The sequence below is a fragment of the Atractosteus spatula genome, chromosome 3 (assembly GCF_055471065.1).
Source record: "Atractosteus spatula isolate fAtrSpa1 chromosome 3, fAtrSpa1.hap1, whole genome shotgun sequence".
In the NCBI taxonomy this organism is placed as follows: domain Eukaryota; kingdom Metazoa; phylum Chordata; class Actinopteri; order Semionotiformes; family Lepisosteidae; genus Atractosteus; species Atractosteus spatula.
In genome coordinates, this window is record NC_142708.1 from 5,254,207 (window position 1) to 5,277,505 (window position 23,299).

Consider the following 23,299-nt stretch of genomic DNA (forward strand, 5'->3'; position numbering starts at 1 on the left):
TCCTACATGCAAAGTAAACATCCTTATTACATTTTAAAAAACATTTTTTTATTTTTTTAATTTCCTGATTGTTTTTAGGTGCTAGAGGTTGTTAATGATCATACAAGACAGATATACCAACATAAGATCCTTTTGAAAAAGCATCTCCAAAGTCACTATCAACATTACGTTGGATTTACCATTTATCTTTTGACATTGATATACTGCAATTTCATCTGTTAATGATGAATTTGCAAATCACACCAGTCATTCCTAAGCTACTCAATTTTAAAAAATGTTTGCTGAGTATTTTACTGCCTTTAACTGAATATTTTACTGCCTTTCAAATATTTATTAGATCTGCTGATCTTGATTTGTATTACTATACTCATATTTCTTGTCCTTATGGGTGTGAGTGCCATACAGAATAAGAGACGAGACACAGACGAATTTAATCAAACTTTTTTGTGTTTCTTTGGTGAAAAAAAGAGCTTGTATAAAAAGTTTAAAAAATAATAAAAAAGAAATCATTCACAAAAATCCCAAACATTCACATTATACATTGGACAAAGTTATAATATACATATAAAAAGGTATTATGTGCATTTTAATGGTAAAAAACACAAAAAATAGAAACAGACAGGCTTAAAAAGGACACATTTGCCATTTGATACTAGACAAATGGTTGACAACTATTATGTGCAGCAGATTTCTGTATAAAACGTAAATGTCGAGCCATAGCAGGTTTAATTAATAGACACTATACATGCTGATCCATTACCGCCCACTGAATGCCTCATATATGTGTTTACGAGCAAATCTAACACTAACTACTTTATCGCATTAACCAACACTTTCTATCTCTCTCCTCTGTTGTGTCCATACCAAATAGAGGTGAATTTGCCAAAGAGGCCTTGCAGTGTTGCAATGCGATGGCATCACAGAGTACATGGACATATGAAAAACTAGAGCTGAAATAAATTAATTGCATCTCTGATAAAAGGCAATCATTCAAGTCTTTTGGAGTGTTTCACAAAGTACATTCTTTAATAGTAGTTTTAAGTTATTTATAAATCACTAAAGTATAAGCAAAAGAACACAGTTTATATCAAGAATCATAATTCATTGCCACAGTTAAGTGATAAAAGAGAAAAAAAATCATCACTATAAAAAATACTAAAGTTGTCTGTAAACATACCAAGGAATTCAGTGGCTAATAGTGGACATTAGTAAGATATATTTTCTCCATTTAAAATAAAAAATCAGTTTCCCTTCCATATATGAATAGGAAATACCCAATAAATTAAATCTGTATGGCTGTTCTTCATTTTTACTCAGGAAAGCTGTCTAGCTGCAGCACTTAGACACACATTCAAAAAGATTGAACTTTTTAATATATAAAAACGATTAAACTGGTTATATATACAAAGAGAATTAATTTATTTTTTACAATAAAAGTATCATTCGAAATGCAGTTCTCTAATGGCATTTTAGTATGTGCTGGCAAGCCATTCAAAGCTGCCATCTCAGAGTGTATTAGCACTGACGTCCTGTGGAGAAAACCATCTTCTGTGCCAAACCTCCTTCCAGGCTCTGAAAGCCGATGGTTGATCTTTTGACCCCATTAAACACAGGGGTAGCTCCATGTTGCAGTCTTCAGTTCTGTCCTAATCCCATCTGTCCCATGTTTTGTGCTTTAACTGTTTATGCATGGAGTGCTATTGAATGTTTGATCGATTTCACAAGGAAACAGCTCAGCCCTAAACCGTAAGCTATCTGACACACCCATTCTCCTTTTAAGCATGCTTTCATACCTCACATTCAGTAAAGGTACTGAATGCCAGTCATCAAATGCTTGAAATAAGTTTAGTAAATTCACTGTCTTACTCCTCAGATAATATTCTGTCCAATAAATGTCAATTTCCAGCCTACACAAGGAGCAGCATATACAATGGCTATTAGACCATTTTAATGAGAAAGTCTAATAAACATCTGCTTAAATCTGATTATTTATTTACATTATTTAAGCACTAAACTGTCACCTATTTACAGTTATTCTTTTTCCATTCAACACATGGAAGACTGTAAGTGATACAGTATTGGTATGTGCTATGTCATTTTTGCAAGCTACTGTAGCACAGAGAGGTGGAGTCTGAGGCTGGAAACATCTTTACCAACTTAAGCAGAATACAAGATAGAAAACTAACGAGTGTTCAAAAAAGAATGCACATTTTTTTTCAGCATAGTGAGCATATGGTCCAGCATAGTGGACCTTGTTAGTGGACCAAATTGGCTGGGGACTGGTTTGTCAGAGACCAGCTGATTGTGTGTGTCTGTGTTTTTTTTTCTGTGATAAAATCAGTGTCTGTGATTTAGAAAAAGAAACACTAAAACATGTTGGATATTTACCAGGCACTTGTTTCTTGGTGTGGTCGTATAAGGGTAAAATGCAGCTCTCCTGGTATATACTATTAAAGGCACTGTTCTTAAGGGCTTCGGCTGGCTGTGCTTTGAGATGTTGTCACTTTGTAGGACAGGAACAATTATAGGGATCAGCGCCTGGCCTTGTCTTGTCTCACTGCCCAGCGATGACGGTGTCGCTGGGAGCCATTGGAATTCCACCTGGCGTTGTTATAGTACATGTTGACATACGCCCTCTGGTATGTAGATGCTACAAAAAGAGATAAAATAGAATGAATTCATAGAACAGGAAAAAAGAAAGTCCACTGAAGGGAGAACAGACGACTCTGTCTAGATTGATCAAAGCTGATAATACAGAAGGTCTTAAGGGCGCTCCGACCCTTTTGTATTTTAGTTAATTATGTGTACCTGCTCCCTGTTTTGTCTGTCATTATTTAAGCCTGGTGCTCCCTCTATTCCTGGCTCAGCACTGGGAGATGGACGCCCGGAAGCCCGCTTACAAGCAGGTCCAGGAGAGACCCGACGGCATAGTCTTCCTCACAGTGTCCTGACCATATGAGTCCGGGGCTCGGAGCGCCTGGCCTCGTTACCCTGGTTTTAACTCCTTGTTCCTGTTCCGGATCACGTTCCGGATTTTAACCTTGTTTGTCTCGTCTTAGACGGTTCTCCCTGCACCTGGACCCTGGACTGCACCCCAGATTTCCCCCTTGGACTCTTTGGACTTGTTTGCCTGTGCCACGCTCCCCCGAGCACCGGCTCTCCGTCGTCACGACCCCCTGTCTGTCAACCCGTCCTGATCCTCTACGTCTCTTCCCTGTTGTCCACTTACTTCCGGATTATATCGTCTGCATAGGGTCCTAAACTACGCTTCATGGGAGCCTGAACCGGCTTCCGTTACAGAAGGTAAATTGACAGGTTACTTGTCCATTCATTCAGTATGAATAAACGTACATGTCTTCAAGCCGATGATAGCACTGTGTTGCACATTACAGACTCCAGTTTCTGAAAAAGTATAGCGCGCCTCAAAGCTTCTGTCATATTTTTTATGGGATTAGTTAATTTAACTCTAATCATCTAACACCCATCTTTAAAATGCTTCTGCTTGAAGCAGATCAAATGTTGGATTATTTGGCACTCACGGCTCAGGCAGGATATTTTGGGTTCATCCCATCTTCCATCGCCTCTGCACTTGATAGTTGGAACGTGTCGCTGAATGAAGCCTTCTTTGCAGTGGTATCTCACCAGGGAGTTGATTTCATAGCGAGGCCGCATTGTACCGAAGGCCCGGGCATTTTGCACAACTGGAGGCTGACCACAGGCAACTAAGGCAAAAACATAATGCATTTTCCATTTCTAAAAAGGTATTTTGAAGGCATTTCTAGGAATTGTGTATTTCTGCTGTTTTTCATCTATACAGATTACTTCCTAAAACCTTTGCAAAAACAAACAGGCAATTCAAAGGTTTGTGGGAGTGGAACAAGCAACTCGGCCAAGCCTATACTTTAGATAGTTTCAAGAAATGACTTGAAACTATTAGGCCCTTGGATCAGTTAAATACTAACTGCAAAATCGGCTAGATAGGCCAAATGGCCTACTCCAATTTCAAATGTTATGTTCTTATGTAAATGTTGGAAAAACTGTGACTTTCTGTAATTTGTTTCTGAGAAACAATTATACTTATATGTCACCCTCTGAGCAAATTGCACAGCCAAGCAAGCAACGGATTCTTCCTGACAGTTAAACGGGCAGAGGAAGTGAGTTAACATAATTAATAAAAGACTATGCCTAAAACAGCTGCTCTCCTTTCTAGGAAATTATACCTGGCTCATTTTAAAAGCAAAGCAAATTCCTCACCTGTTCCTTTCTTGCAGGTGTAAGTGAGGTGATAGTTGCATGGCACATCGTTCCACTGGCCGTTCTCATGCCAGATCATCACAACACAGTCCTCTCCAGACGAGAAGAAGCTATCTGGCTGGTTTGGCCTCCAGTTCTCATATTGCTAAATAAACAGAATTTTTTTTTTTTACTGTGATGTGGCTTTGCAAACAAAGAGCAGGAAAACAATATGCTGTTCCAGTGAAGCGCATACGGTTTTAATGCATCATTTCTGAACAAGAAAATGAGTGATTGAAAAAAAAAAGATGATGTACACCAACTGAAATGAAAATGGCAGCTTTGAGACCCACACATACAGTATTTACAATATAGCGTCCCTTAGGATCTTCTAAAGATCATTTCTCATGCCTCCAGCACAGCTCTATTGAATGTTCTGAGCAATAAAGTTACTGCTGTAGTAAAGCACCACCATTTGTTGAGAAAAAGCATACAAGTATCTTTAATACAGTATACTGGAATAGGGTAAGAAAATACAAATTACTGAAATAAAATTACTCTCATTAGGCCAGACTGATGGATATCAAACTACAGTTTTCTGTGGTGATTCAATTGAGCCATTTTAAACTCCTGATGTGCAAAGCCATGGGAACAGTTCAAGATTTAACTATGGGGTTGAAGTAACTAGATTTTGTTGTGGTTTGGAAGGACTATGTAATATCACAAGACAACTTGGATCTGATAACTTCATTAAGTAGATTTATTTTGGCATTCTATAATGTTAGACTTCATCTGTAATAACCAAACCTGCCTAAGTGGAATAAGTTGCATGATTATGAACAGTCAAGCAGTACTCCACCCTCAGCTTGCTTTTCCAAAAGCCTTATTTAGTCACTGGCTGTAAGGTAGAAAATTCAATTGCAATAGATTTGCCAACCATTTTTCCTCTAGTGTATAAATATAAGTCACCAACATGAGTGACATACTGTACATGTGATCTCGTAGCAGATTAAAAATGCACACTTTTCTATGTAGTATAAAGTAAATGGCCCATTGGCAAATGTGTGTCCCAGCCATTTCTTTAGGAAACATCACTCTTTAGTGATGTATTGTTTTTCTACAATTTAAAAATACTGATAGATGAAAAAAGACAGATGTTTGCATGGGATACAGACTTAACATTCTAATTAGGCCATTCCTACTGTATCTCATAGAAACTTTAAAACACATACCAGGAAGAAATATCTCCTTTTTTACTTTGTACTGAGCTAAATGTTGCTGATTCTACTGCATGAGTATCTACAGGTATATAGAAAATATATGGGTTCAACAAAGTGCTGTGTTTACATTTCAAAGCCAACACATATCTGATACACTAAGAATCCAACTACAAGAACCTCAGGCATTGTTTGAAGAATGAAAATAACACCCTTTGGGATTTGACTCAAGACTTTTCATGAGAACATTTCACCCCATATAATGAGCTATCAGTTTACAGCTTCCATAACATTCTCCTGTGCCTTTGTTATCTGTAAGTACTTGCTATATAAATAAAACCACCCTCCCCCTAAGCACTAAACCAATTCCCTTCTCTACTTATCCATCAGACACTGTCACCCAATGTAAGCAGCTCTGTTAGACTTCATAGGAAGATCACTGCTCCATTATGTTAATTACAGGCAACTAAATTGCAGAGATGGTTCTATAATCTGCAGATCACTCTCAGCACCTACTCACCCAGACCTCATTCCTTATCTCTCCTAAGCGCCTAGCAGTTGATAGTTTAAAACAAAAGGACCCCATAAATTAGGCCAACAAGCCATATTATGAACCTAAACAGCCATACATTAACGTGGAAAATGGTCATGATTAGATTAAGTATTGTTAATTAACTAATCAACAATAAGGTGAATATTAAATATATCAAACATATTAAATATATTAAAACATATAAGAAACAAATTAAATATATCAATACAATAAGACTAACGGGTCCCCCTGTCTGCATGGCCTTATATGTAGATACAAGAAGAAATATGCAGAAAACAATAAAAATATTTTTTCATGAAACACTATCCCTCAAGAATCCACACGGGTGCGCTCTTTGCTCATAACTAAGCCAACATTTTTCTTCTGTGATGAACCCATCAGTGAGTGTATGAAATGCATATATTTGTAAGTGTAAGAAATTTCACAATTCAAAAACACCCAATGTAAGGTACTGTGACAGTGGTACATACTGTACAGTACAGCGCAGAGAATAAGGAAAAACACAAACATTGCAAAGGTGACATTTGCTCAATATGGATGCATTCTGACTAGTAAGGAAACCGCAGTCCCCATGTTGAGTTTACCAATACTAAACTAATGATAAATATTGCTTTACACAGTCTCCAACCCTGATGTGTCACACTGTTATTCCCTAAAATCAGATTCAGTGCAGTGGGAATTTACATCGAGCAGCTATAGCCAGGATCTAACTGCATGCAGCACTTTGCATTACTTAGAAATTGACATGCTTAGAATCTCAACTGGAATAGACAGTCTATTCCCCCATTACTGAAAATTAGTGTAGTACGTCTACACCTGCTTCTATGACTTGACAGGGGGTCTTGCACACCTCCATGAGCTGGTGAAGAATCAGATAGATAACCTTGATCATCTTTACACAAATCTAGCCATCATTTAACTAGTGCTTAGCATGACCATAGACAGGTGGTATGCCTCTGTGTGTATCATAAAACAGACAGTGGTGTTGGAGCACCTATTCAAACTTTCTGGGTTTGTGAGTGCTGTGTGAGTCCTGTCACCTTATTTATAGAAAAAACATCACACATGTGACTGACTTTTTCTGAACTGCCAGCCCTTAGTTAATATAATTCTAACTACAGGAATAAAATAGCTACAGTACATGAAATTGCAAGTGGTTCTCCCTTTGTTTCAGGGAGACTGTGAAGCAGTGTTTCGTTGGTATAATGTACTGTACAAGCGTGATACAAAAAAAAAGTTTTGGCATCAAAAATATCTGGACGACAGCCATTCTCCTTTGCAGGCCTCTGTTTAGGATTGGCCAGTTGGACATCTCTGCTGGTTCAGCTCTATATGAAGTGTCATTTTGGCTCTCTAGTGACATGTGAGGCCTGGCCTCACCAAGACAGAAAACAAAATTATTTCCAGAAGCAGCTGAGGACGTAGTCTACACTCTTTTGCAACTACAAACCAGTTCCTTAGAGGATCCAGAAATCATATGAAGGTGAAAGAAAGAAAAAACACAGCCAGCCTCAGACCTTCAGAAACAATCCTGTAGGAGAAATGTGGCATTCACAGCTGTTTTACTTAGGGTTTATGCTTCCCTGTTATGGACAAACTGTATTAGCAAATTTATAAGACAGCTTTGGGGTGTAAGGAATTCCACTCAAGCAGTGAAAAACAGACTGTGACGACAAGAAAATTAGAACAAAAATGTATCAAAAATTATCCTTATACAGCACATCACTGTTCAATAACTACCTACCAATAAAGGGTCACGTTAGAGCACTGGGCACAAGGAAGGATATATGTATGGATGGCGTAATAAGACGACAGTCCATTGGAGATTATCTTTTTTGTCTTATTCTTTGGTCTGTACAACATTATACTACCTAATTTTGATACACTTTTATGGTGTAAGGCCCTATATAATTGACTTATACTGTACGTGCATAGAACAATCAGCTTCCCTTTGCACTCTTATGTTCCAACTGCACAGATTGTCATTCACATCACTATTATTATTTATTATTATGTCCCAAACTGGCATAAAATCACAGTGACAACAGGCACATGCACTTGATTACTAAAAGAGTCTGAAACAAAGCTATTTCAAATGTAATGCCAGCTGAGCTCCTACATTTTAGTTTAGCCAGAAGTAAACTAGCCCAGCTCAGATTTTTTTCCTCTGATTTCTGTCTGTTTAAACTTTAAATCATTGAAGGATATCCTTTCCAATTTTAGTTTCTGTATAGAGCAGATCATGGTGATTCCTTTTTAATAAATGTTGCACATTTTTTAAACTATTCTAGACTGATAAAGAATTACAATTATTTGATATCTGGGGACCTAACAAATGTTTTTGTTTCTGTAGTGTGGACAAAATAAATAGTAGTGTTAAGAAACAATGTCACTCCCTGCTGGCCCAGCACCTGAAGTCCACTTTGTAGCTTTGTTATTCTTTGACAATTGGTCCCAGCTGTGTCCAATTGCTCTTAGACCTGGGCCTGTAAATGTAGCTAAATGCTCCCAGCACCCTCTCCGTGCCTGGGTGGTTTCTTTCTGTCAACACAAAGTGTGTGACTTGACTGAATTCTGACTCCATCCTCTGCCTTTACAATAACATGTTGGAGTGTCACGACCTCCTAGTGGTGATAAACAAAGTCCCTCTCAGAAAGAACTGTGAGAATATCTTAATTTAAGCAATACGGTTTTGTAAATTAACCAAAAAAATATCTGCCAACCATCCAGGGAATTTGGAAAACTGAGTGATAGAATTTGTAATAGCCTTTCCTCTTGCAAAAGGTATTTTACTGGTGGTGATATTGGACAGAATGTTTATTTTCCATGGAATATACAAGGAAGATTCTAAATTGTAAGTTGCAAATCATGGGGAAACACTTAACAGAATTTATTGAGTCATACCAAGCTGTCCCTTTAATGATCACACACATAACTCCTCGCTCCATTGATTGAGAAATAAATGCAGACTTTTGAAAGTTACTCAGCAGTGCAATCTTCTTTCACAGAGATAAGTCAATATGATGCAGGATTCAGATTTTTGAAGCACTACACCTTTAGAGGGAATCTGATGAGCCTTTTATTTTACGATCTGTTTTGCTGTCCATCCACTCACATTGTGCATGTACTGTAGCACAGCCAGCAGCCTCTCTCAGATACCTAATATACCTGTCCACACCTGCCCTTCCTTTCCTATTGACCTATTTATTTAAATGCTGAGGTAGACTGGCAGGCAACAGATGGGTCCAAGGCTTATCTCTGAGCCCCTAGGCCTTTTGTGCTATTCCAGCTTTGATGTGGAGACCATATCTGAACCACAGGTCACAAACAGTAATTAGCTATTTTCCTGCTTATTTAAGATGCTCTCCTGTCAGATTGTTCTCCACCCCTGCTGTGCTCACACCAGGGTTAATGTATTATGTGTACACACTAAAAGACTCAAAGAGACAGCAAAAAGTTAATCCAGTGTTTTAACTGTGAAGCCCTCAGACAAACTGAGTATTACGGAACTGCAGTCACTGAGAAACAAAAACTAGGGACTTGAGCTTTGTATTGCAACATAACTAGTGTTAATATTCCCTTTTAATGTCCAATTTTTCATAATGAGAACACAGTCTGAGTAACTCTCACTGAAGTCACATGGATACCAACTAAAATATTATGTCCACTTAGATACACCCATTGTTCTAAAACAATTTAAAAACAAAGCAAAATCAGTACCAACTGTAAAACTGCAATATTGTGGTGACCGTTAAAATTGGACACAGGATTTAGTGTATTATCATCATTCCAACTTCTATTACATTTTGTATTTTTTTTTATTTCAAAGCAGGTCCTCAGAAAAGATCAGTAAAAGATCAGACTCAAGCGGGGAGGAACACAAGGCCTGGCAAGAATTCACTTTTTGATTTTGGTTCATAATTTTAAATGTTTACATGTTTAACATTAAAATGAATGCCTTTAAATAAGGTGCCTTACCAGAGGCCTGCCATCAGTCCAGCGGAAGTCCTGCTCAAACATCTTATCATTCAAGCCAATCCATTGGTAGTCATGTCCCAGGCCTAATGGGAAAAATTAGACACAAGTAAAGTCGTTGATTCTTCTACCATATTAGGCTTTGAGAAGGAATAATGAAAATAAAAAGACATTTTTATACTTATGAATCATGCTTCCTGTTCTCAAAGCCTGCTTTCTAGCAGTCAGTACAATTTAGCTTTCTTTTCTGTGCAACCTGACTGCCAAAATGTAGTCATTAACTCTAAAATTGTATCTAGTTTTTCAGCAAAAAAACTTTTATTGTATAGGAAATGGATGCATAATAACTCAGCTATTTTTGCATTTTATTATGAACAGAATAATTTCTTAAGGAACCAGTTGAGAGTCACAGACTATTTTTTATTCTTCTAATATTTTTCAATTAACAGAGAAAACAAAGTGTTTACTGTTGGAGCAGTGGGCATGATAACTATCTTGAAGCTCCTTACAACCTATTTGAAAGCAGTACTATAACAAACTTTAAATGGAAGATTTCACAGTATTCATACGACAGCCTCCCTCCAGAAAAAGGAAAATTAAATTACATTAAATGCAAAAGAGATACACTCCATATGGTGTAAATGAGGAGCAAGGTTATCTTGTATTTATTTTGTATGTAGATTTTTCAGAAGGTTAACAGAGACTGTTTTCTCTGATGTTTATCTTTGACTTTAAATGGATTATGCATGGGGCTTCACTGTGGCTTTAATCATTGAGATAAAACTCAGCCAGCGCAGTAGCTCTGTCAACACTGGAGATATATCTTGCTTTGCAAGGGTTAGCACAAGGATGGGAGCCAGATTATCGCCACACATGATTAATATCTAAACTCCATCAGCCTTGGAGGTGAAGGCTGTTTCCTTCAGTGTTAAATTAGAAACCACACAGCCTCTCCTGTCAGCCCATTGAGCCCGGGTGAGCAGCATCACTTACGGTTCACAAACAGCTGCTCTTCGTGCGAGAGAATGCTGGTCAAGTGAGCGCCCTGCAGACGACATTCTCTCTCTGCAGCATCCCAGGTGCGACGATGGGCAAAGTACTTGTAGCAGTGCCCCTGAAACTTGTGCCAGCCATAGTCGCATGTCTCTGTATCTGAAATGAAGCAAAGGCATTGACAGCATTTCTTTAAAAGCTGTTCCGATCCTCCACCAAGGAGAAAAATCCCCCTTCAAGTTTGCTGTATATACCCAACAACAGGACAAACTTAGCAAATTCCCTCAATTTAAAACATTTGCTATTATTTTTTAACCTTAGGAACAAATGACTTGTTTTATCTTCCTTCTCAGATAATGAGATGCTGATGACCCCTCTGACACAAAGAAGCAACATTGTTAACATCGCTAGAATTTCACATGACACTTGCTCTTAAGATGTTTGCCAACAATTCGAATGCCCAACAAAAAGAAAGACATACTGTAATACAAAGGAACAAAATGTGAATCATACTGAGCCTGAGAGCTGTTGTATAATATATGAGAGTCACAAATATGTGTTATGTTTTATGTGCTTCTTGGAATAAAATTTGTCCCCTTGTGTTTAGCATGTTTGAGTTGACAGTATACATTCGGTATTTACAGTACAGTCTTACAATCCCCTGTAAGGCCTCTCTTTAAAGTAAAACAATTAAAATTGGATTTAATTTTCTGTTCCATTCTACAGTTTAAAATGGTTTACTGGGTCTGTGTGCAAAACAACAACATTTTAGGTACTCCAATAAAGGAAAGGCCTGCAGACAAAGATATCAATTAAAAACCTATCCCTGTAATAACATTTTGAAAGAGTAAAATCAGATATAGAGCGTGGAATTCTGTTAAATATGAGCTTTCATGTTCTTCCTGTGTCTGCGTGATTTTCCTCTGGGTTCTCTAGTTTACACAGTCCAAAGACGTACTGGCTTCTGAAAAAATTCTCCCTGGTGTGAATGTCTGCATGGAGTGGTGTCCTGTCCAAGGTGTATCCTGCCTTGTACCTATTACTTGCCAGGATAGGTAAAAAGGTATTGGATAAAGCAGTTAGAAAATGGATGGATGAATGAAAGAATTAAAGAATTAAAGATTTTTTGCATAGTATAATTTTTTAGTGTTCCAATATTGATTTATCATTCAAGCAGCCAAAACAAGTGTTAACTTATTAGAAATCCTCCTCTCTATATGCATGTACTGTATGTGTGCAGTTAGGATAGGAACCTCCTAGCATTGCCTACCCTAGTAATTTGGTACTGTGTGAGGCAATCTTTTCTGTTTTGGCAGCTTGAAGCAAGCTCTTGATTAAGAAAAAACATTCATATGACCTTTCTGGATAATTGAGACACACAATGTCTTTCATTTATGACATAAACTAGATTTTAATCCAGGCCTCCAGGGGAAAAATCAAGCAGGACATCCCAATGCACATAATAGTTTATTGTAAATGAAAACACACACATGCATGGTAATTGAAATTCTCCCAGAGAAGAACGATTGGTGAAGACTGTATATTAAGACCATAATGACACACTTCAGAAAATCTAATTATATAGTAATTAGGCACTGACCATTATCGTTTGCTCTGATGGGAATCTTAATGTTTTATGCTGATTCCATTAAATATTGCTTTAAAAGAGCTTTCTTTGAGAAGTGCTGCAATTACATACTGAGTCATTGAGTGATGGAAGCCTTACTTGGATAGAAAACAGTCCAGTAGGGTGCAGTGTATGCATGTCACTGTGTGGGTGTATAAGGGTCTCTAAAGATCTGGAAAGGGAATTCTGACCTCCTGGAAGAGAGACGTTTACTAAATTTTAAGATTCCGTTTGCTACCTCACCATAAGAACACATGGCTAAAACACATAACCAGAGTTCTATCCATTTCAATTTTGCATGTATCCATGAAATGTTTCGGCTCCAGCTGAATTAAAATACAGATGAGATCACATGTCACACCCATGATCACACCTCCATCTTTCAGCAGCTGCAAATGACAAATTAGGCAGGATAGTAAGAAAACTTCACAAGTGTGACAAGACTGGTCTTTGATGGATGGTTTTAATAGCAGCTGTGCCCTTTGTCCTAAAATAAAGTAAATGTCTGTATCTCTCTCAGAATGGGAAAGTACAAATGAAACAATCACCTAGACAACATTAGGAAGGAATGCAGAAGTTTGATTGTACAGCAGTGAGCTTTTTTAAATTGTCATTTATGATGCAATGAAAATTGCCCTTCTCTGTGGGCAAAAAGCAAAAATCAAATGTTAATTTTAATTCATAGACTAAAAAGGATAAATGAAAGACAGATCTATGACATTCAGCTGCAGTGCCTTTTTCTGCACTAGAACTAGGCATTCTTTTGCTCACAGTACACAACTTTGTTTACCTAAATGAGGCTTCAGTGTGCCTCTGCACACAGGACATTGAAGATAATCACTGGAACAAGGTTCTCTCTGAGAATGGCTTCCAGTGTGTGTCTTTCACAGCAGAATCTCTGCTTCACTGAGTGAGCCCAGAGACTCACAGTGGCGGTTTACGGTTTTATTGCTGGGGACCTCCTGATCTCACAGGAAGTCTGGAGCTGACGCGAGAGGGGAGGCACTGAAGCAGGACTGTACCTGCTTTATGAAAGCCCACAGGGAGACTGGGGGCATTTAGGAGAGCCCGAGCTGAATCAAAAATCAAGAGTAATTACGTGAGAACTAAGTGTTGATCTCATGACGAAAGCTTAAGTTAAACAACAAGACAAGTCTGTTTGGTGAAGTGCAGGCTTTGTGCCAGGAATCTTTGGGTCATTAAAGTCTAACTGCACTTAGTAACAAGCCAAATGGAGTTATTATAGATTGTCAAGCATTTTAAACAATAGAGCTTGAACATAGAGAATTCTATCTTTAAATATAGTGAAAAACCTCAGCACAGTTTTCCATGGTGATGATGAGGATCGTTTAGTTCATTCATCCATATTAAAAAGTATCCGATATTCTTCAATATTTCTGTTTAAAAATACCCTGTTGTATATTCAAACAAGATTTATGTTACTGCAACAAATGGCTGACAGGAAAACAAAAATACTGAGTAGAAAGAAAAGGTGATACTCTGTGTAAAAAAGTAAGAAGGTACAGTGATTATTCCTTCATGGGCAAGAGACATTCTCAGAGATGACTTAACTTCTACTCAATATTGTCTAATTTCAACAATGCTGGGATTAGTTTTTTAGCTGTACAGTATCTGAAGCTGTCTGCATATTGCTAGTTATGGGTTATTTCATGTACTGTGCTTTTAATTACCTTGCTTTAAAGAAAAATGTAAAAAAGACAGACGGAAAAACTAGTAAAGAATCGACTTGGAGAAGTTCCCAAACTTGACACCCTACTGGATAAGGGATACACAGAGAGCTTTCTTCAAGCACAGATTGGCTTCTCATTCTGCTCTTGGTGCTCTTTGGACCAAAGAGATGATAATGGGTAGGGGCTTCAGCTCTGGAGTCTTAACACAGACCTTTTAGTTAAGCATTATGACGAATCCGGTTAATATTGACAGCCATGCAAGCAAAAGTCTCCAATCTGAAAAAGAAATCTAATTGTTTCCTGTTCTTACAGTACCACATGCACTGATGAGAAAACATTTGTTTTTAATTTAGAATTCTAATAAAGTTTTTTTTATTCATTATCCTGCACTACAGCTGCATAAGCTTTTCTCTGATTAAAAAAGGGAACCACTTTTCTTTTTTTTTTTCACTTTTGGCAGACAAGCTTGAGAACACAGCTGCACTGGTGCAGAAAGAGACAGGGGGATCTGTTGCTTAGTAATTGTAAGGATACTCTGGTGGGCCTGGAAGCTATTAACTAATTTAAGGATACCCGACATCTTTTGTTTGAAGGCTAGATAGACTATAATTTGATTTCAGGTAGACAGACTTTGCTTTTTAACAACTATGCCAATGTCTTTGGAATAGATTCTTCTAAAAAGCAAAGCCAAAGACAACAAACAAAAACAGAATTACATGGCTGTTAAAGTATTGCTGTTGTTAGTCAGCGTTATTTGTTTCTTCTTCTTTTGTCTTTATAAAGAATCATCAGTACTGATAGTTAAGCTGACATTTGATTATGACTTTTCTGGACTTCAGCCATTCTGTTACAAGTATGGTATAGTAAGAAGACAAACTTAGAAGTGAATAATGTTCTTAAATTAATTCCAGCTGGGTCATTTCAGAGTGACTATATTCCTGAGGGCTCAAGGGAGGCAACATCCTGGGAAAATATAGCTCAGCTAATATGCACTGCTAGTCCAACCCTTCTGCTAGAGACACTAGTCTCTTTTGGGCATTAACTTTTAAAAAATAAATTCAGAAAAGCCTACATCTGTACAAGTACTGTCATTTTTTCAATAGCATTTTTTCTTATTTCTTTGTTAGGATGTTTTAATTTAACAAATTATTTTCTTATTCCTGGCAAGCTCACAGAGGTACTTTAATCATGCAGCTGAAATGTCTCTAATATATACAGGAGCTATTTTATTCTTAATTTACTAAGTCGTATAAAACATGAATTTACCTGATTTAGAAGAAGAAACATACATTAGGTCGATTGTAGGCTATTTCCGTTAATCTATAGGTTATGTTCGTAAGGGTATGAAACTGAAATCCAATAACATGTTAGGTTATTGTTTCATATCAACCAGTGAGAATGATGTGTCATTGACTGTGCTTCTTTATTATCAATTGAGCCACACAAGTTACCTTTCCAACAATTTCCAGTGATAAAAGATATCATGAGAAGCAACTTCTAGCCTTGAAATCCTCCCACTCCCCTCAAAACAGAGCCGAGGCCTTTCCAATTACTAGTGGTTTCCGTGCACTATGCCACGCTGTTAACACTCTGAAGTTTCCCTGCCAGACATGTGTAAAACTATGAGACACGTTTGTCTGGATTAGTGGAAAGTCTGCCTGCAGCACTTTTTTTTCCCCTCAGGTCCCAAAGCCCACTAACTCCCTGCTGTGGGAAATTATAAAGTAGGACAGGATCTAACAAAAAGCAAGACAGGATCTGATAAGACAGGAAATCATCTCATGTATGTCTCCAAGTTGACCTCTCAAGTGAGGTCCATTAAAAAGACATAAAAGCACAGGAGTAACATGCTGAAACTTGTGACACAGTTGCAGTTGGACACCCTGATACATTTCCAAATAACAGACCCAGTAACAACTGTTATGCCAATGTCTGCTGTTAGCGAACAGTGCTTTTTTTCTCTTGAAAAAATTCACTTCTATACTACTTAGCCTTTTTAAGATAATAAATGGGAGACTTCTGATGATGCTCATTTAAAAATCTCAGTGTTTTATCTTTGTTAATATAGTTGAAGGAAAGACCTTTAGTGTCTCTGCAATGAAATCCTTATTTCGTATTTACTTTTAGTTTTAGCTTTAATATTATAAAGGAGGACATGAAAACAAAAGTCATATACAGTATGTGTGTCACCTAAAGCCTTACCTTGTTCACAGAGAGCTCCTGCATAGCTTGGCAGGCAAACACAAGTGAAAGAGTTCAGGCTATCAATGCAGGTGCCTCCATTTCGACAGGGGTTGGAATGACATTCATCAATATCTAAACATAATACAGAATTATTAAGCATATTAAGAATAGCAGTAAAACAGCAATACTGTGCATTAATTGGCATGATTCCAATACAGTACGGTATATTTTGCTCGGAGTACTACAGATGTCTTTAGCAGAAAATGTGTGGGATCTATTTTTGTACAGAATTCTGAAACATTAGAAACATTCCTTCATAAGAGGGAAAGCAATGGAGTGTGAAACTTCATATGCGCGATAGCACAGAAAGCTCTGTTTCTATTTCTGGAATATGCAGATTACTTTGTCTGTGCTGAGCAGTTCTCTCTGTAGGTCACTGTGAATGGGATGAAGCAAGATGACACATAGTGAATTACATGTGTCTCTTAACAATCAGGTTAAATAGAGAATGGAGTTCTTCATACCCAGAGCCAAAAATTATTCTACCTTTGAAACACTACTGCGTGTAAGCTAATTTTTATGGGTAAAATGTCAATAATATCTAGAGATATCTAATTTAAGTAAAAAATGTCAAATCCCAAATAACATTTATACAAATGTATGCATAATTTAAAAAATGATTGACAGCTTTATTTTTGTTTCAGCCTTTATTGGAGTTGAGTCAATTTGTTCCTTTTTTAATATTGTAATAATGAGAATTTCACAGAGTACTGTATGTTTTGCTTTTAATCTGTTGGCTTTTGTTTCAGCGAATTTGTTTGTTTTGGCAAACCCCAAAGCATTCACTGGCCCAGAATTAGGTACCTCTAATCAGATCATGAAACTAAATTGAAAGGAATGTGTGGTTGGTTTAAGAGAACAACTATCGCTGTTCTTGGCTTAAACAAGCCTGAGAGCTCACTCCTACTGAAGACTGGTAGAACCACACACCATTACCTTCATCACAGCCTCAGCTAGAAGAATGATGTAAGATTAAGCTACACATACCATTGTCCTTGCTACTCCAAGAGGCCAAACATATTCATATATTTATGAAAGCACTTACGCATGAAGGACAAGACAAAACCTTATTACATAACAATAAAAAGAGGCCATATGGCTCATCAAGTACATTTTGGGTTTTAGTAGCAAAGTGATTCAAAGATCTTATTTAGCCATTGTTGAAAGAAGTCAGGGTACCTGCTTCTGTAATAAGATTGGTTAGCTTTTCTAGACTCCTACAATCCTGAATGGCCTTGTCTTGTTTATAACATCTCATAAGTTCTCATGAAAAGAAGTTCTTCCTGCTGCAGGTTTTAACAGCAACATTGAGTTATGTTTGTCTGTGCCTTTGAGGATTTTGACTATGTGAAATAGTTCCCCTAACAGACTCTTTTACTCAAGACTAAAATTCAGTTCTTTTTGTTTATCAGTAGTGAAAGTTCATCAGTGAGGACATTTACTTTGCTAATGTGCCAGGTTGCCATTCTCTGGACCGATGATTCCCTGGACCAAAATCAATTTTGTATTGCAGTGACCAAAAGTGTATTTAAAAAACGTTAATTAAATCTTATTTAATGCAGTCCTAACATCTCTTTACTGAAATTCTGCACCTTTAACTATATACCCTAACATTCTGTTTGTCTTTTTCATTACGTCCCTACAGTGTATAGAAGGTGGTTATCATGTACTAACACCAAAGTGTTCATAGGCAGCTTGTACAAGATTCAAGTGTTTGTTACGTGTATGCACTAGACACTCTGCATTGTTGTGTGTGAAATGTGGACATCTTCCAGTTGTATTCTCAGCCTTGAATTGTATTGCAATCTTTTGAAACACATTTATTTTAGATTCTACTGTTTCTGCTATTCTTCTATTTTGGTATCAAATATGATTTCCACTTGCTTGCTATGACAGAACTATGCCAGATCATTTATATAACTTAAGAAGAGCAGTGCTTCTAATATAGAAGCCTATATTTGTGTGTTACTCGGCTAAATGGAAATTATTAACTGAATTTCAGGAGGGATGACGATACAACCAAGACTTTCTTCCCAGCTGTTCTAAATACTCCCTAAATCATCATCCCCAACGTAATTTCTCAAAGCTGAATACACAAATCCCTCTTCTTTTCTCAATTTGGCTCACACATCTGTCCTCCATCCCATTTCCTTTAGCTAAAAATGGGTTTCCTCCTTTTCCACCTTGCCACCTTTAGCTACCAGCTGCCCCCTGGTCGCTCCTCTCTCTGCATAGGGGTCCCAGCCTTCTCTTCCGATGGAGGCCAGGAGGCTGGCCCTCAGCCAAGCAGGTTAAGCCATATCTCACTCTACCTGAATACTCAGGAAATATCCTCAAACGCATCTATTCTGGGAGATGGTATTCCTCATGAATTACCTTGTGAATTACTTCTATGAAACTGATATGCTCAATTTCATATCCATCAATCATTTCCTGACACAATTACATGTATTTTCCTAAGGGCAATACTGCATTAATACATAGTTCATGAACAATAAAGATTTGTTTGAAAGTTAACTGTATGTAACTTCATGGCACACACTGAATCTATTCTGTCATGGGAGTAGTCATTGTTGAATTTAAAGAAAAAATTCACATGATTCCACACTTGACATGTGAACCTTAGTAGGCACATGCACTGACCTCTTGTACTGTGAGCTTACCTATTTCACAGTGCTCTCCACTGTAACCTGGTGGACATGTGCAGATGTATGATTGGCCTCTTGGGTAACAAGAACCTCCATTATGGCACAAATGGTCTTCACAAGAGTCATGACCTGACATTAAAAACAGAATACAATATCATATCATCATGGTTAGATTCTGTTTCGTTATATACCTTACTGTGAAATTAATTACTAAATAAACAAATCTGGAAAAATCATGGACAAAAGATTGTGTTCAACAAAACCCACTCATTTTTGCCATATTTTGAAATCTTTCTCAATTTCATTTCTGAAATACAAATAAATTAACAGTTGAGGCTTGTAGTGAAATAAAGGTAGTTCTTCATTTGTGGAGGATATTCTTACACGGTTTCTAGCCAATATCATGTGTTGGTTGTCACATTCTGAGAAAGAGTTACATAAAAGAAGCAATATAGCATCTCACTTTTAATCTCACATTCGCTTTGATTTACTAAACTGATTATGACATGGCTACAGGAGAACAAGGAGGAAAGCTCTGAGGTCAGTTAAGAGTTTGTATGTTTATTGTTTGCCTAAACCTAACATGTCATGACACATGCTTACCTGGCATATGAACCATCTCCCCTGACGATGGTATCTCTGGCACAGTGCTATTATTTTCATGAAGTGGTGGCATGCCTTCTACAACAGTCTCTCTGTGGGTAATGTCTTCATAGTCTTTTGTAAGTGGATATTGAGTTGTTTCACCTGGCCAGCCGGGCGGTGAAACTGAGGTTTCTGCTTCTCTGTCTTGCGTGTGGTGACTCTCTGGGTCAGGTTCAGATTGTGTGCTGAACCCTGAAGGTTCGATACCTGGAGATGCAACTGTAGAAGGCAAGTCTATGCTGTGCATCAAAGAGGGCGTTTGAGTATGTGTGGGCTCCAAATCTGTGAAATAGGTGACTGCTTCCTCTAATTCTTTTATCTTGGCAGTGGGGGATGCAGATGAATCTTCTCTGTCATCTTCTTTAGGAGTGGTTTCAGATCCTGCAGTTTCAGGTCCTGTATGCTCTTGCTCCTTGTCACCCACTGCGGGCACTCCAGGTTTCTGCACGACGGATGATACCGAGGGTGACTCTGCAAAGATATGGAAATCTCTAGAGGTGGCAGACACAATGGAATCTGTGCTTTCCTGTGGTATAGGTGGTTCTACAGTTGATCCTTCTCTACTTGTTATATTTTCTTCAAGTATCCAATCTGTACTTGGCTTCTGGGATGAACTTTCTTCAGAATTAAGTTCCTCAAAGGAGCTTTTAGATGGACTAATCCCAGACTCCGGGAAGATGGTGGTCCTTAGATGAATAACTAGTTCAGGGTCTTCAGATGAATCAAGTATTGGATGGACACCTGAAACGGTTTCTGACGGTGTAGACTCTTCCTTATCAGACAATGAAGAAGTTGGGGATGGAGTAATTTCTTTTTCATGAAGGGTGGTATCTGCCTCATGTGATATTGAAACAGCAAGATCTTCTGTAGAGGGATGGTGTGCTACATCAGGAAGTAAAGTTGTTCCCTGGAAAGATTCAGTGACAACAACATCTGAGTCCTTTACAGAATATGCATCAGAAGGTGTGGATGGTAAAAGAGTGCTTAGTTCTGCATCTTCTCCTTCAGCTGTAAATGTATCAGGTACTGTCTCATCTTTCGGTGTGTGCTCCTTTACTGTTGTCTCTTCATCCTTATATGTTGTCTGTTCAGACTGAAGTATGGGAGTACCTGTTGTTTCAGAACTAATAGCTTCAAAATCCCATAGCCTTGTTTCAGAGACAGGGGTCTTAGAAGTGAAAATCCCATCAGTAGAGCCTTCAAAATCTTCCCGTGTCTGTGAAGTCTGTGGAGTAATAGTCACTGGCGTTACTCCTCCTGCTTCCGCAGTTAAAATAAAAGGTGAATAAGGTGGGGAAGATTCAACCACTGGCTTTTCAATTTTAATGTCCACATCAATGATAGACTCTTCAGTTGAGAAATCGTGAACTTTTGCATATTCATTTGTTACACCACTTGTCACTGTTGAGAAAAGCTCATCTTCATTTAGTTCATCTTCAGTGAAAATAATGACTGATGAAGTAGTTTGTTTTTTCTCATAAGGTTTTGTGGTAGCCGAGAATTCCTTAGTGCTGGATTCCACCTGCCCACTTGTTGGGCTTGAATGTAACACTCTGTGCTCATCAAACTGCTGATATACTACAGAAGAAAATGGGGAGGGTGCAGTGCTCTTTGTGTCATCAGAAGCAGAGGCCAGAACCACACCTACAGTATGTTCATCTACCATCACAGAAACATGGGTCTCAGCAGGAGGAGCAGTGCTGCTGGTTTCCAATTCAGGGGGAAAAAATTCCTCATCTGTGTAAAATGTACTAGAGACTGTTGGTGTGGGAAGAACAGTACTCAACAATGTAACGGATTCCATTTTTGCTGGCTGTTCACCAGACCCAACACTCTCTAGATCTGTTTCCTCTCGCTGCGATGTTTCAGCTTGTTCTCTTTCCCTTTCTGTTACTGTTGTATCTGGCAGGGGAGAGTCAGTTAGGAAGCTCAGCTTAGTGGGGGTCTCAGGACTTTCATCACCTGAGGCAATAGTAAGAGCTCCACTGCTAGTTGCCTCCACATGATCACCATCACCGGAAAAATCTCTCTCTGGGATTATAAAGTCATCTTTTGATGGAGTAGTGGCTTCCTGTCTTGAAGGTTGAGCAGTGGAAACATCAGTCGTTGTGGTAAGAGAAGGAGACAAACTGGGGCTTCTGAGAATTTCAGCAGAAGACACTTTCTGTCCAGAGCCTTCAAATTCTACTGTGTCTAATGGTTCCAATGGGCCTTTAGAATGAATTTCTTCAGAGATCTCCATTGAACTGGAGCTCAAGATCTTGCTAACATTGATTGAAACTGAAACAGGTGAAAGTGTGGTATCACCATCAGCTATAATGGCTTGCTCTTCTCTGCTATCTGCAGGTGATGCAGTGCTTTCTTGTTTTTCTTCATGTTTACGGGATACACTACTTGTAGTTGGAAGCTGAGTGTGCGTCTGTGCAATGAAACTAGTGGCTTCAGACCTGTCCTCTTCTGTGTGCATGTCTTCTGTTTTGGACAAACTCGCGGTATCTTTATCGGAGAATCTGTCATGGGAAATGGTTGTCAAGGTAAATATTTCAAAGTAGGAATCCTCTCCAGAGATCTTTTCTCCTGCAGCCACTAATGACACAGAGCTCTCATCTTTTGCAGTTTCTGTTTTATTCTCTGGACCTGCTGTTGCTGTTAGAATAGGAACAGTAAATGTCTGAAAGGGAACACTTTGGTGAGTGGATGTCTCTATGGTTTCCGTGGAAGACCAAGTGACATCCATTCCAGAAGAACCCTCCCCTGACAATTCATCTGTCTCAGAAGGCATTAAAGGGACTGAGGCCTCAAGCACACTAGTGTCTTTAGTTTCAATGCTGGAAAATGGGGACTCTGTTGTTGCAAAGGCTGTGGTGGAAAGGGGTTTCTCTGTTACTGTGCCATCTTCCATTGTATAATCCCCATCAGTTGTCTGTGCATCCTGAGCTGTTGTGCCTTCATACGTTTCCGGTAAACTGTAATCAGGCACAGTTGATGTCTCTAGCACACAGTTTTCAGTTCCCAAATGTGACATGTCACTTTCTGCGGGGGACACACTCACAAATTGGTCACCTCTCGCTTCCTCAGCAGCCTGGTGCTCTGTCTCAAGTGTCACCAGATGTTTTCCATTGATGAAGCTCAGTACTGGAGTGCTTGTCACAGCAGAAGAAGAGCCATCTGGCTCCCCACTCCAGGGTAAGATAGGATCACCTTCGACAGCACTGGGGATGGGCTCATTGGGTACTGATGGGACCATGAGTTCAGGAATCTGAGGAGGGGATTCAGACTCTGAAGATCTTGGATATGCAATACCACTGGGTCCTTCAAGCAAGTTTAAAAGAGGATCAACTGCAAGAAAAAAATGCATGTATTAATGAATGACAGATAATGAAAAACAGATCTTTAAGAATTTGAAATAAGTGGTGGGAAGAAAGTCAGTATTAATCAAACATAAATATACTGAAATTGTATTAATTAATGAA

General features: G+C 38.3%; 1 protein-coding gene across 1 annotated transcript in view; it reads right to left on the minus strand.

Moving 5' to 3' along the window:
- Positions 1-431: 431 nt before the first annotated feature.
- The window catches only part of LOC148837294 (versican core protein-like), a 63,639-nt gene continuing 40,771 nt past the window's right edge, over positions 432-23,299 (minus strand). Inside the window, exons 8-15 of the mRNA XM_088912069.1 lie at positions 19,785-23,165; positions 19,197-19,310; positions 16,492-16,605; positions 10,972-11,130; positions 9,982-10,064; positions 4,255-4,399; positions 3,540-3,722; positions 432-2,650 (exon numbers count right to left, since the gene is read on the minus strand). Of these exons, the coding sequence (XP_088768195.1) occupies positions 2,532-2,650; positions 3,540-3,722; positions 4,255-4,399; positions 9,982-10,064; positions 10,972-11,130; positions 16,492-16,605; positions 19,197-19,310; positions 19,785-23,165 (4,298 nt within the window). The 3' untranslated portion in view covers positions 432-2,531. The remainder of the gene's footprint in view (positions 2,651-3,539; positions 3,723-4,254; positions 4,400-9,981; positions 10,065-10,971; positions 11,131-16,491; positions 16,606-19,196; positions 19,311-19,784; positions 23,166-23,299) is intronic.